At 42.9% G+C, this 13,341-nt stretch overlaps 1 protein-coding gene and 1 non-coding gene across 2 annotated transcripts; one reads left to right on the forward strand and one right to left on the reverse strand.

The window, feature by feature from the left end:
* The first annotated feature begins 1,304 nt into the window (after positions 1-1,304).
* Positions 1,305-10,995, forward strand: LOC122014103. The gene is made up of 9 exons (XM_042570288.1): positions 1,305-2,779; positions 2,926-3,059; positions 3,936-5,500; positions 5,996-6,552; positions 6,749-6,820; positions 7,668-7,902; positions 8,059-8,118; positions 8,207-8,312; positions 10,580-10,995. Exons 1-9 carry the CDS (start codon positions 1,305-1,307, stop codon positions 10,993-10,995), a joined length of 4,620 nt encoding a protein of 1,539 aa, XP_042426222.1.
* Positions 1,704-1,810, reverse strand: LOC122018216. The gene has a single exon (XR_006121647.1). It is a non-coding gene; the product is annotated as a small nucleolar RNA R71 (small nucleolar RNA).
* Positions 10,996-13,341: the final 2,346 nt, after the last annotated feature.

Raw genomic sequence — 13,341 nt, forward strand, 5'->3', positions numbered from 1 at the left:
AGGGTATCAGAACAACACGGCCGTGTTGTTGATAAACACGGGCGTGTCGAGGTTTTCAGCGACCAACACGCTCAAGGCGTGTTGTTGAACACGGGCGTGGCGGAGATGTTGAAGAGCGACGCAGGAAGCAGAGGAGGACATGATCGGGCCGTGTAATGAGATTGCTATTATTGCGGCGATGATTTTAAAAGATGGAAAGGGTCAATCCAATGGTGATACCGACTATCAAGGAGAGGAGGCTCTATAAAAGGGTAGAAAACCTAAAACCAGGGGGGAAGCGGCGGCAATTGAGACTTGGAGATAGACGACATCAGCAAGGACGATTAGTAATGTCTTTTCCTTATCTTATTGTCGAATTCTCTGGTGTAATGGAGTAGTTGTTTGAATCTTAGGTTAAGGGAGTAGCCCCTAACTATGTTCATGATTTGTTGTTAACTCTGGTTTTTGATTATGCATATTTTCGTTGGTTGTTTAAATTGTTGAATGATGCTTTGATTGGTTTCTGTGAAAGTGGTAATTGACTAGATAGGCTTTGCGGGATTTATGTGACAGGATCCTATGCAAGTAAGAGTCATCTGTGTACGTATGCCATAAGATTGGGGACGGATCAAAGTAGATACATCAGCGTGATCACCAAAAGTGGCCGTTGGTATTTTAGGAATCAACTTACGAATCTGGTGGACGTATAGATAGGTTTGCAGGAATCTAGTGACAGGATTTCAAAGCATGAAAGATCATCTAATTCGGATACCTTGATAAAGAAAGTTGCATTCAAACAAAAGAAGCCAACCTAGGTATAAGTAGTCATTATCGGAGAACCGTCATGATAATAGTTAGAGTGGTGAAACCGTAATCCTAGGATTGTTTTTATCTCTTAATATTTTCGTTGATTTTCGTTCGCTTGAATTGTTGATTTAGAGTAAAATTTCTCATTAGATCATTCGTTTGGATAATTGAAACTCGTACATTTCTAGTACTTGACCCAGTCCCTGTGGGATCGATATTTTATTACTTGACGATAAACCGTGCACTTGCGGATTTAAGCAATCAAGTTTTTGGCGCCGTTGCCGGGGACTGTGTCAATATTAGAATATTGCAGTTTGATTAATCCAGATTTCTATGTAATTTTTCTTATTCATTTTCCATAATTGTGTTTTCCAATTTTGCAACTCGATTTTCTATATTTGGAAGTATTCCTTTCTCGTTGAATGCTTAGGTCAGGTCAAGGAGGAGTCCTTCTTGAAGTTGATCCTGAAATAGAACGAACCTTTCACACTCAGAGACGACTTCAAAAACAACGAGAAATGGCCAATCAAGAAGAGAACAATCAGGTAGAGAACAAGCTGTTGAGAGACTATGCTGCGCCAAGTGCTAGAGGCCTGAGATCTAGTATTAGAAGGCCTCCAATTGAAGCAAATAACTTTGAACTGAAGCCTGCTTTACTGAATATGATCCAACAACATCAGTTTGGAGGAGCACCTACGGAGGATCCAAATCTTCATATGGAAGTGTTTCTGGAATTCTGTGAAACTCTTAAATATAATGGAGCCTCTGCAGATGCGATCAGATTGCGACTTTTCCCTTTCTCTTTAAGGGACAAAGCACGAGCTTGGTTACATTCGCTTCCATCGGACTGTATCACAACATGGGAGCAACTCGAGCAGAAATTTTTAGATAAGTATTTTCCACCAAGCAAGACTGCTTCACTCCGTCACCAAATCACAAATTTTACGCAAAAAGATGGAGAATCTCTTTTCGAAGCTTGGGACCGATTTAAAGGACTACTGCAGCAATGCCCACATCACGGACTGGAGAAATGGCTCGTAATCCATACCTTTTATAACGGAATTTCCTACTCTACTAAAGTCTCTTTAGACTCTGCTGCAGGTGGTGCGCTCATGAACAAAACCTTAGAGGAGGCATTCGATATTATCGAAAGCGTGGCATTGAATCATCACCAATGGGCGATAGAGAGAGAGAATCCTGTTCGATTGGCAGGTAAGTATGAGGTGAGCGCTTTAGATAGTCTTGCGGCAAAGGTTGATGCATTAACCTATAAATTTGAAAATTTTAATGTTAATGCTGTTTCTAGTATCATCTGTGAGATTTGTGGAGTGACAGGACATTCAGCTATGAATTGCCAAATAATGGTCACGCAACCTACCGGAGCGCAGGTAGAACAAGTTGATGCGATAAATAACTATGCTCAAAAGCCAAACAACAATCCGTATTCAAATACCTACAATCCGGGATGGAGAAATCATCCAAATTTTTCCTACAGAAATAGTCAAAATCAATCCGGGCAGAATAATTATGGAGCGTCTGGAGGATTTCAGCAAGAGAAGAAGTCTAACTTGGAAGTTATGATGGAAAACTTCATTGCTACCCAATCGAAACAAAATGATGAATATCGACAACACATGGTGGAATCTAATCGGAAGCATTCAGAGACAGCCGAAGCAATCTCCCAGATATCCGGTAAGATAGATAATTTAGCGAATCATACTAAAATGTTGGAAAATCAACTTGCGCAGGTCGCCGATTCGCCCTCGAGAGTACCAGGGAGATTTTCGGGAAGACCAGAAACAAATCCTGTGGAGCATTGTAATGCGATTACCTTGAGGAGTGGAAAGAGAGTAAATGAGCTCAAGGATAACCCAAAGCTATTTCCGGACAGAGAAGAACACGACCAGGACGTGGTGATTAGCACGCCCGTGCCAATCACCGAGAGATCCTCCAGCGAACAGCACGCCCGTGTCGGAATGAACAGCACGCCCGTGTCATTCTCTACTTCTGAAAAAAAAAAATATCTGAAGGCCAAAAATCCCCACACTTAGAAAAATACGAACCACCGATTCCATTCCCTCAGAGGATAATTAAGGCCAAACTTGATGAACAATTTGGTAAGTTTCTTGATGTCCTAAGGAAGTTGTATATTAACATTCCATTCACAGAAGCCTTGCAGCAAATGCCCACATACTCAAAATTTCTGAAAGACATATTGACAAACAAAAGGAAAATTGAGGAGAGCGTAACGGTGGCACTGACGGAGGAATGTAGTGCTTTAATTCAAAACAGGTTACCTCCTAAACTCAAGGATCCAGGTAGTTTTTCAATCCCATGCATGATTAGGAATCATAACTTTGATAAAGCTTTTTGTGATCTAGGAGCTAGTGTCAATCTTATTCCATTTTCACTGTGTAAGAAATTAAACTTGGGTGAATTGAAAATTACAACACTAGCTTTGCAACTTGCTGATCGCTCTGTGAGATATCCTTTAGGTATATTGGAAAATGTACCTGTCACGGTTGGGAAATTTGTCGTTCCTGCAGATTTTGTTGTTCTAGAAATGGATGAAGATCCATACATACCTATTATACTAGGAAGACCTTTCTTGGCCACTGCAGGAGCCGTAATTGATGTTAAAAATCACAAGCTGTCGTTAGCCGTAGGTAGCGAAAAAATTGAGTTTGATTTGTCTAAAGCTATTAAACAACCCTTCCTGCAGAATGTGTGTTGCAGGATTGATGAGGTGCAGATGGTTGAAGAAGAGGAAGAACCGTTTCTCGGATTCAGCGATACACTGGATGCATACTCGGATGATGAAGACGTTGCAAAGAGCAGTGAAGATGGAGGACAAATCAACCTTGTGCGGCATATGACTGAAGAAGCGAGGTTAGAACAAAAATCATTGGAAAGTGAAAACCATGAATCACCGCAGGTAGAACTTAAACCTCTTCCATCAACCCTCAGGTATGAATTTCTTGGTGATAATTCTACATTCCCCGTGATTGTAAATGCGAGTTTAAATGAAGTAGATACTGAAAAGCTGCTCCATGTGCTTAGAATGCATATTAAAGCCATAGGATATACCATTGAAGACATAAAAGGGATTAGCCCTTCATTATGCATGCATAGAATTTTGCTCGAGAAAGATTTTAAACCTTCAGTTGAGAGACAAAGGAGGCTTAATCCTAACATGAAAGAAGTGGTCAAGAAAGAGGTTTTGAAATTACTAGATGCAGGAATAATTTATCCAATCTCTGATAGTGAATGGGTAAGTCCGGTTCATGTTGTGCCAAAGAAAGGTGGGATGACAGTAGTTAGAAATTCAAATAATGAGTTGATTCCCACTAGGACGGTTACGGGGTGGAGAATGTGTATTGACTATCGGAAATTAAACAAAGAAACTAGGAAAGATCACTTCCCACTTCCATTCATTGATCAGATGTTAGAAAGGTTGGCAAAACACTCCTATTTCTGTTTTCTAGATGGGTATTCCGGTTTTTATCAAATCCCTATACATCCAAATGACCAGGAAAAAACCACGTTTACATGTCCTTATGGTACCTTTGCCTATAGGAGAATGCCTTTTGGTCTTTGCAATGCACCAGCTACCTTTCAACGTTGTATGATGGCTATTTTTTCTGATATGATTGAGAATATTATGGAAGTTTTTATGGATGATTTTTCAGTCTATGGTACTAACTTTGATACTTGCTTGTCCAATTTGGTTAATGTTCTGCAGAGATGCGAAGAAACAAACTTGGTTTTAAACTGGGAAAAATGCCACTTTATGGTAAGAGAAGGCATTGTGCTAGGACATTTGGTTTCAGAGCGAGGAATTGAAGTAGACACGGCAAAGGTGGAAGTAATTGAAAATCTACCTCCACCGACAAACGTTAAGGGAGTGCGAAGTTTTTTAGGACATGCAGGATTCTACCGGCGTTTCATCAAAGATTTTTCAAAGATCTCTAAACCTTTGACAAATTTGTTAATTAAGGAAACTGAATTTCTTTTTGATGAAAATTGTTTGGATGCTTTTTCCAGGTTGAAGGAAGCTTTGATCTCAGCTCCGATAATGCAAGTTCCCGATTGGACCTTACCTTTTGAAATCATGTGTGATGCGAGTGACTATGCAGTGGGAGCAGTCTTGGGACAAAGAAGAGACCGGAAGGTACATGCGATCTATTATGCTAGCCGAACTCTGGATGATGCTCAGATGAACTACGCAACTACGGAGAAGGAACTCTTAGCAATTGTTTTTGCCTTGGATAAATTCAGATCATACCTCGTTGGCTCTAAGGTTATTGTTTACACAGATCACGCGGCCATAAGATATCTATTGAGCAAAAAGGATGCTAAGCCAAGGCTCATAAGATGGATTCTTCTTTTGCAAGAATTTGATTTAGAAATAAAGGATAAGCAGGGAACTGAGAATGTGGTAGCGGATCACTTATCAAGACTATATCAGGGACAGAGTGGGACCAAGGAGGAAGATCTTCCAATTGATGACTGTTTTATAGATGAACATCTCCTTGCTATAAAAAGGATTGATTCTCCATGGTACGCAGACTACGCAAATTTTCTTGCTTGTGGAATTTTACCTCATCAGATGAGTTACCAACAGAGAAAGAAGTTTTTTGGCGATATCAAGAGCTATGTATGGGATGATCCACTGCTTTTCAAGAAGTGTGCTGATACTATTTACAGGAGATGTGTACCGGAGGATGAAATAAAAGATATACTTTATCATTGTCATTCTTCATCATATGGCGGTCATGCAAGTACTTCGAAGACAGCTGCTAAAGTCTTTCATGCAGGATTTTATTGGCCACATATTTTCAGAGATGCTCGTGATTATGTATTGACTTGTGATAGATGCCAAAGGACGGGGAACATTTCCAAGAGACATGAGATGCCACTGAATTCAATTCTAGAAGTTGAACTTTTCGATGTTTGGGGGATTGATTACATGGGACCATTTCCCCCGTCTCATAACAATATCTACATTCTGGTAGCAGTGGACTACGTATCAAAGTGGGTTGAAGCTATACCATCTCCAACGAATGACGCGAAGACTGTGATAAAACTTTTTAAGAAAATCTTATTTCCTAGATTTGGAATTCCTCGAGCGGTGATTAGCGATGGAGGTTCACACTTCATTGAAAGACAATTTGAAAATCTTCTCAAAAAGTTTGGAGTAACTCATAAGATTGCCTCTCCGTATCACCCCCAAACCAGTGGACAAGTGGAAGTATCAAATAGAGAAATCAAAAGCATTTTAGAGAAAACTGTGAAGCATTCACGAACAGATTGGTCAGAAAAATTGGATGACGCTCTATGGGCATATCGGACAGCTTACAAGACTCCTATTGGTATGACGCCGTTTCGCTTGGTGTATGGGAAATCTTGTCATCTTCCTGTAGAGTTGGAACACAAGGCTTTCTGGGCAATACAATTATTGAATTTCGATCTAAAGAATGCCGGAGAGAAAAGAAGGCTTCAGGTTGATGAACTAGAAGAACTCCGACTTGACGCTTATGAGCATGCAAAATCCTATAAAGAAAGGACTAAGCGTTGGCATGATCAACACATTATGCGTAGGGAATTCCAAGAGGGTGATCTTGTATTATTGTTCAACTCTCGATTGAAACTCTTTCCAGGAAAGCTTAAATCCAGATGGTCGGGTCCTTTTGAAGTGAAGAAAGTTTATCCTTATGGAGCTGTGGATATATCGAATGAAACCACCGGAGTCTTCAAAGTGAATGGGCAAAGGCTAAAAAAATATCTGAGCGAACCAACTCCTAAGGGAGGAGAGCAGAACCTCCTCGAGTCCACTTGAGTAACATCATATTGGTCAAGCTAATGACCGTAAACAAGCGCTAGTTGGGAGGCAACCCAATTTCTTACCTTATACTTTTATCTTTTATTTTCTTTTTCATTTTATTTTTCATTTTATTTGCAGAACAACTGCCCAGGTAACAGAGGAGAACACGGCCGTGCAAATTTCAAACACGCCCGTGTTGGTTGCTGTCAGGTATGTTGGTGGCTGTCGGGTTTTCCAGAAGACAGCACGCCCAGGGCGTGTCGGGAAACGCGGGCGTGGAGATGTTTTCAGCGACCAACACACTCAAGGCGTGTCAGGAGACACGGGCGTGCCGTAGGGTTTTTAAATAGACGCGACGGGTTTTAGGTCAGAACACGCCCGTGACTCTTCGAAGTTTTCGCCGTTGGTTCCAGAGCAGTTTCCGATCGTCTGCGTTCTTCTCATTCAATTCTAAAACGTGCACCGGTGAAGATTTTCCTCCGGCAAAGATGAGCAAGCGTGTGAAAACGGGGAAGGCACCCTCTTCTTCAAAAGACAAAGGAAAACGGAAAGCGCAAGACCAAGGTGATCGGTCTGATAACCCTTTTGGTTTAATCTTTCGTGATGATATTCATAAATCTCGTTTTGACAAGCTTGAAAAACGAAAAATAGTTTCCACTAGATATATGGACTCTTATACAATTGCTGCGCTAGGTATTAAGGAAGATATATATTGGATGGCAAATAGGATGGGATGGGGACAATTTTTGACTAGCCATTACCCTACCTACCCTAGTATAACTTTAGAATTCCTTAGTTCCATGTCGGCCGAAATAATCCAAGGAAGAAATTGTGAGGAAGGATTGATTAAGTTTCGGTTGAGGAATATCGATTATAGGATGGATTTGAAGGAGTTTAATGAAATTTTCGATTTTCCTGTTGGAGGGGAGAGGCAAATACATCGAAATTTTTGTGTGTATACATTTTGGAGAGAAATTGCCTTAGACTCTATGCCCTATGATGCCTCTAGATCCAAATCATCTAATATCCCTAATCCAATTTTTCGCTATCTTCATAGATTCATGGCGAATACTATTTTTGGGAGAGGGGACAGTGTTGGGGTAGCCAGGCTAAGTGAATTGCAGTTTTTTTGGGCCATGATTAATGATGTTAAAATTGATTCTGGAGCTCACCTAGTTAGACATTTTGTGAAAATTGGGAATAGCTCGACTGGAGTAATTGTTATTGGAGGACTTTTGACTAAGATTGCATTAGCTTTAGGGTGTGAGTTGGATGGATTGGAGACTTGCCCGGTTAGTCCGCGATTGGATTTGGATGCATGTTTAAATTTGAAGATGATTGGGAGATTAGAGGAGGGATACTGTTTGATGTTACAAAATGATATTAAAATCCCTCTTCCAAATAATAGCCTTACAACCATTCGCAATACACGTAATTGGCTTTTTAAGGATGTTAGGACCCAAGATCTACCCACAGTAGGAGAGCCATCTATTCCACCGCATGTACCGGTACCCCAGGTTTCTTCCTTCATACCGGAGTCCCCTAGGACTATTACTGATGATGTTTCTGCAGGACCTTCTGTTTTTTATTTTTCAGGATTTCGTACATCGTTTGAGGATTTCAGAGAAAAGCATACTGCGGATAGAAACATGTGGGAGCAGTTTGCTCATACTTCAGAGGAGCATTATGAGCGAGTTGACAGGTATATGGAAGGGGCTAACTGTTTTTTTTCTAATACTGAGAAGTATTTTGTAGTTGAGGCCGCTAGAAGAGAGCGTGAGGAAAAATTCTGGCAAGAAGAAAGTGAATTTCGTGCAGAGCAAAGGAGAAGATGGCAAGAGGAAGATGATCGCAGATCTTAGGCTTTACCTTGCCATAACTATTAGGTGACCTCTTTTCTAGTTATTTTTCTTTATCTTTGGTTGTTCGTTTTTAAGTTTTTGCATTCCTGTTTTGGATTCGGTTTCAGTTTTATATTGTTTTATATATACCTCTTGTTTTGATTGATATAGGCACTATGTGTTCAAGAGTCTTTGATACTTTGTTGCCCTCTCATCTCTTGTAGTATAACTTGATTATTAGTTGGATCTAGGAAATTCTTTGTGGCTTATTCATTAAGAACCCTGTTTCACTTTTCACACAACCCCTAAGGTGGCGGCATTTGAAAAGGATTTAAATTTCTTTACCGGTTTAGTACTCAATTTTCTATGGTGACTTTCATGAGCATTTTGGTTACTGGATAAACACTTCTCCTAGGAGTTTTTGTAAAAAAACAAAAAAAAACACACAAAAGGAGATGGAATTTCTTTTGGCGCACCCCTTTGAGATTAGGTAGCTACTAGGGAAACACCTAAAGAAGGTGCCCTTTTGAGGTCAACTAGTTACTGGGGAAATGACCACTGCTAATTCCTTCTTTCTTTTCTTCTCGAGGGTGGTCCTTTGAGACCTTGTGTGATATTGAGGGGATGAACCAAGTGTTAGGGCAGGTAAGTGCCTCTACACTAGAAAGGAGAGGAACACGGTAATAGGGGTGATGAATCTAGATTGGTATCCAAAACCTTGGGGAGTTGATTTCTTCACATGCACTAAACGGGGATCTTTTGAGCTAAGCTGCAGGGAATGACTTGAGAAAATTAAGACCAATTTTATACCTTGGGATGAATTGCCAATAACTGTTTTCATGATTTCCACACATAGATTGTCTTTATTTTTCTTTGCTCGAGGACAAGCAAATGTTCAAGTGTGGGGATTTTTGATGTGTGCAACTCATGTACAGTTTTGAGCATAAAACATATATGCATTTCATCTCATTTTATCTTGTTAGAAGCATATTTGTTAGTTTTTATTTGGTTTAACATATTTGGACGAAGGATACTGCTTTGCGTTGAATTCTGATGATAGGATGCACAAAACCAGCCGAATTACCCAGGGTATCAGAACAACACGGCCGTGTTGTTGATAAACACGGGCGTGTCGAGGTTTTCAGCGACCAACACGCTCAAGGCGTGTTGTTGAACACGGGCGTGGCGGAGATGTTGAAGAGCGACGCAGGAAGCAGAGGAGGACATGATCGGGCCGTGTAATGAGATTGCTATTATTGCGGCGATGATTTTAAAAGATGGAAAGGGTCAATCCAATGGTGATACCGACTATCAAGGAGAGGAGGCTCTATAAAAGGGTAGAAAACCTAAAACCAGGGGGGGCGGCGGCAATTGAGACTTGGAGATAGACGACATCAGCAAGGACGATTAGTAATGTCTTTTCCTTATCTTATTGTCGAATTCTCTGGTGTAATGGAGTAGTTGTTTGAATCTTAGGTTAAGGGAGTAGCCCCTAACTATGTTCATGATTTGTTGTTAACTCTGGTTTTTGATTATGCATATTTTCGTTGGTTGTTTAAATTGTTGAATGATGCTTTGATTGGTTTCTGTGAAAGTGGTAATTGACTAGATAGGCTTTGCGGGATTTATGTGACAGGATCCTATGCAAGTAAGAGTCATCTGTGTACGTATGCCATAAGATTGGGGACGGATCAAAGTAGATACATCAGCGTGATCACCAAAAGTGGCCGTTGGTATTTTAGGAATCAACTTACGAATCTGGTGGACGTATAGATAGGTTTGCAGGAATCTAGTGACAGGATTTCAAAGCATGAAAGATCATCTAATTCGGATACCTTGATAAAGAAAGTTGCATTCAAACAAAAGAAGCCAACCTAGGTATAAGTAGTCATTATCGGAGAACCGTCATGATAATAGTTAGAGTGGTGAAACCGTAATCCTAGGATTGTTTTTATCTCTTAATATTTTCGTTGATTTTCGTTCGCTTGAATTGTTGATTTAGAGTAAAATTTCTCATTAGATCATTCGTTTGGATAATTGAAACTCGTACATTTCTAGTACTTGACCCAGTCCCTGTGGGATCGATATTTTATTACTTGACGATAAACCGTGCACTTGCGGATTTAAGCAATCAATCAGCTCACCTCGCAACTTGCCGATAAAGAACGCGAACTGGAGCGCCTGTCCAGGGATCGGGCTCATCTGTTGGCTGCCTTGCATAACATGGACGCCCTGTATCGTCTCATAAAATCTCGCGTGCATGCAGAAAAGGCAATGAAAGACGAATACCAGTTTGATCTGCAACACCAAATTAGCCGCCAAGACCGTTTGCAACGAGAGCATGAGACAGAGTTATCTCTCCTCCGTTCAGGCCTTGAGGATAAGCAACGTACTATCACTCAGCAGCAGGCTGTCATCAGCTCTTTGCGCGCGGAGCTGGCTCAAGCTGTGAACGCCCCCGAATCTCCCGACACGTCTTCACGCGGAAGTGCTCATTCCCCAGGGCCCATCTTTTCCCCGAGTTCAAGCTGGCCTGGGGAATAGTTGTCACGGTGGCTCCTTTGCCAAATGGCGCTTCTGCTTGTGGCCTAGGCCGTATCCATCCCTTGCTGAACGGCGTTGCTGCGCTCGTCGATCCGTCCCCTTTTGGCCCAGTTTCTCTGCTCAATTTTCATCTAGCAAACACGTTTTTAGAAATTGGCCCCTGTGTAGGAGCCTAGAGTCGCTTCATGATTTCTTTTCATGCATGTGTTTTAGATGACAAAGTCAATGTAGTGCTTGAAAATTGCAACTGTGATGAACGTGTAAAACCTGATTTCGTAGTCAATATTGGCGCTGTAGGAGTAGGGTAGATGGCCTTTCACGCCCCTTGCCCTTTGTATTTGCTGCATATTTGCAATTTGCATAAAATAATTCCAGATACAGCTGACCTGATTACGGAAAACGTTCTGCTCAAGGTGAGGCGCGTCTCTCGGAAAGGTAGTTAGGCATATGCACTGAGTTCGCTTATGGTTTTCGCAGAGGGGCTGAGTTTTGGTTCCCGCATGGGGCCGACCTGAAAGGTCGTTGGGCGTGAGAGCAGAGCTCACTTATAACTCGCACTGGGGCGAGAGTCTGGGATTACCGACCTAAAAGGTCGTTGGGCGTGAGCACAGGGCTCACTTTAATTTCAGATGGGAGCCGACCCAAAAGGTCGTTGGGCGGAGAGCTGAGCTCACTTATAACTCGCACGGGGCGAGAGTTGGATTACCGACCTGTCATGCGGAGCATGTGGCTCACTTTAATTCTCAGATGGGAGCCACCTAAAAGGTCGCGTGAGAGCAGCTCACTTATAACCTCGTGACCGGGCGAGAGTTCGATTACCGACCTGTGGGTTGGGCGTGGAGCACAGGGCTCACTTTAATTTCGATGGGAGCCTAAAAGGTCGCTGGGCGTGAGAGCGGAGCTCACTTATAACTCGTGACCGGGCGAGAGTTCTGGGATTACCGACCTGTGGTGGGCGTGAGCACGTGGCTCACTTTTAATTTCGCATGGGAGCCGACCCTAAAAGGTCACGTGAGAGCAGAGCTCACTTATAACTCGTGACCGGCGAGAGTTCGGATTACCGACCTAAAGGTCACGTGAGCACGTGGCTCACTTTAATTCTCAGATGGGAGCCGACCTAAAAGGTCGTTGGGCGTGAGAGCGAGCTCACTTATAACCCTGACCGGGCAGAGTTCTGGATCACCGACCAAAGGTCGCATGGGCGGAGCACGTGGCTCACTTTAATTCTCAGATGGAGCCGACCCAAAAAGGTCGTATGGGCGTGAGAGCAGAGCTCACTTATAACTCTGACCGGGCGAGAGTCTGGGATTACCGACCAAGAAGTTCACGGAGCAGTGGCTCACTTTAATTTCAGATGGGAGCCGACCCAAAGGTCACATGGAGAGCAGAAGCCACTTATAACTCGACCGGGCGAGAGTTCGTACTCGGTCCGAGACCGGCGATGGCGCCGGTCCGAGACCGAATGATACTGTCCGAGACCGGCATGGCGATGGCGCTAGTCCGAGACCACTGGACCTCCTCGCCAAGAAGATGTATGTGATGCTCTCTTCATCCTCCATCTGCCCGATCCGAACCGCCTTAATTGCTTTTACCGGGCCGGGCGTTATTTGCCAGTTTTGCGCTCGCTCTGTTGTGTCCCTCGTCTTCCTGCAAGCATATCACGCATAGTATAGGACGTGGGCGGGAGAGAGGGAACATGAACCTTATTTGGCCCTGGGTACGCGACGCTCTTCTAGCTTGTGGGATCTTCGCGTGCCCTTTGCATGCTGGTGTGGTTAACGAACCGGCCCGGGGGCTGTTTCCACCGAGATGCTTGCCTAGCTACTTCGAGTAAGCAGCTCTCCTGATTGCCAACCCGTGCCTTCCTAACTTTCGCTGATCAGCCCTGTTCCCTGCGCAACCTCTACTGGATTACCTGGCTTTTGCAGCTCTGTAAAATATCCCGCTTGACGCTACCGAGGGATGCTTCTTTTTTAGAACCACACCTTGTCATGATTACCCCGCCACGCTCATCTTTAATAGGTTTATTCTTATGCTGACACCTGTCCGTTGCATTTATGGTCTACGCTTCCTGACGTCAGTTCCCATACCTTTTTCGTACGCCTCCATGCTTACTTCTCCTTAGACGGCGCGGGGCGGGTTACCCTAAAAGATACTCGGCCCGATTCTCGATGCTTCCTAGGCCTGAATGGGCTTTATAAACCCTAAAGGTCATCTGCCGCTTCCTTTCCAACGCTTCTGTCTCCTCCTCTCCTCCTCCGTGCTCGTCTTTGTTAGTGCAACTTGTCATCTTCCGGCCTGAGCTTGCGACCCCTCTTCCCTTCTGTCGTTCCTGGCTTGTGATCC

The sequence above is a fragment of the Zingiber officinale genome, chromosome 8B (genome assembly GCF_018446385.1).
Source record: "Zingiber officinale cultivar Zhangliang chromosome 8B, Zo_v1.1, whole genome shotgun sequence".
Lineage (NCBI taxonomy): Eukaryota > Viridiplantae > Streptophyta > Magnoliopsida > Zingiberales > Zingiberaceae > Zingiber > Zingiber officinale.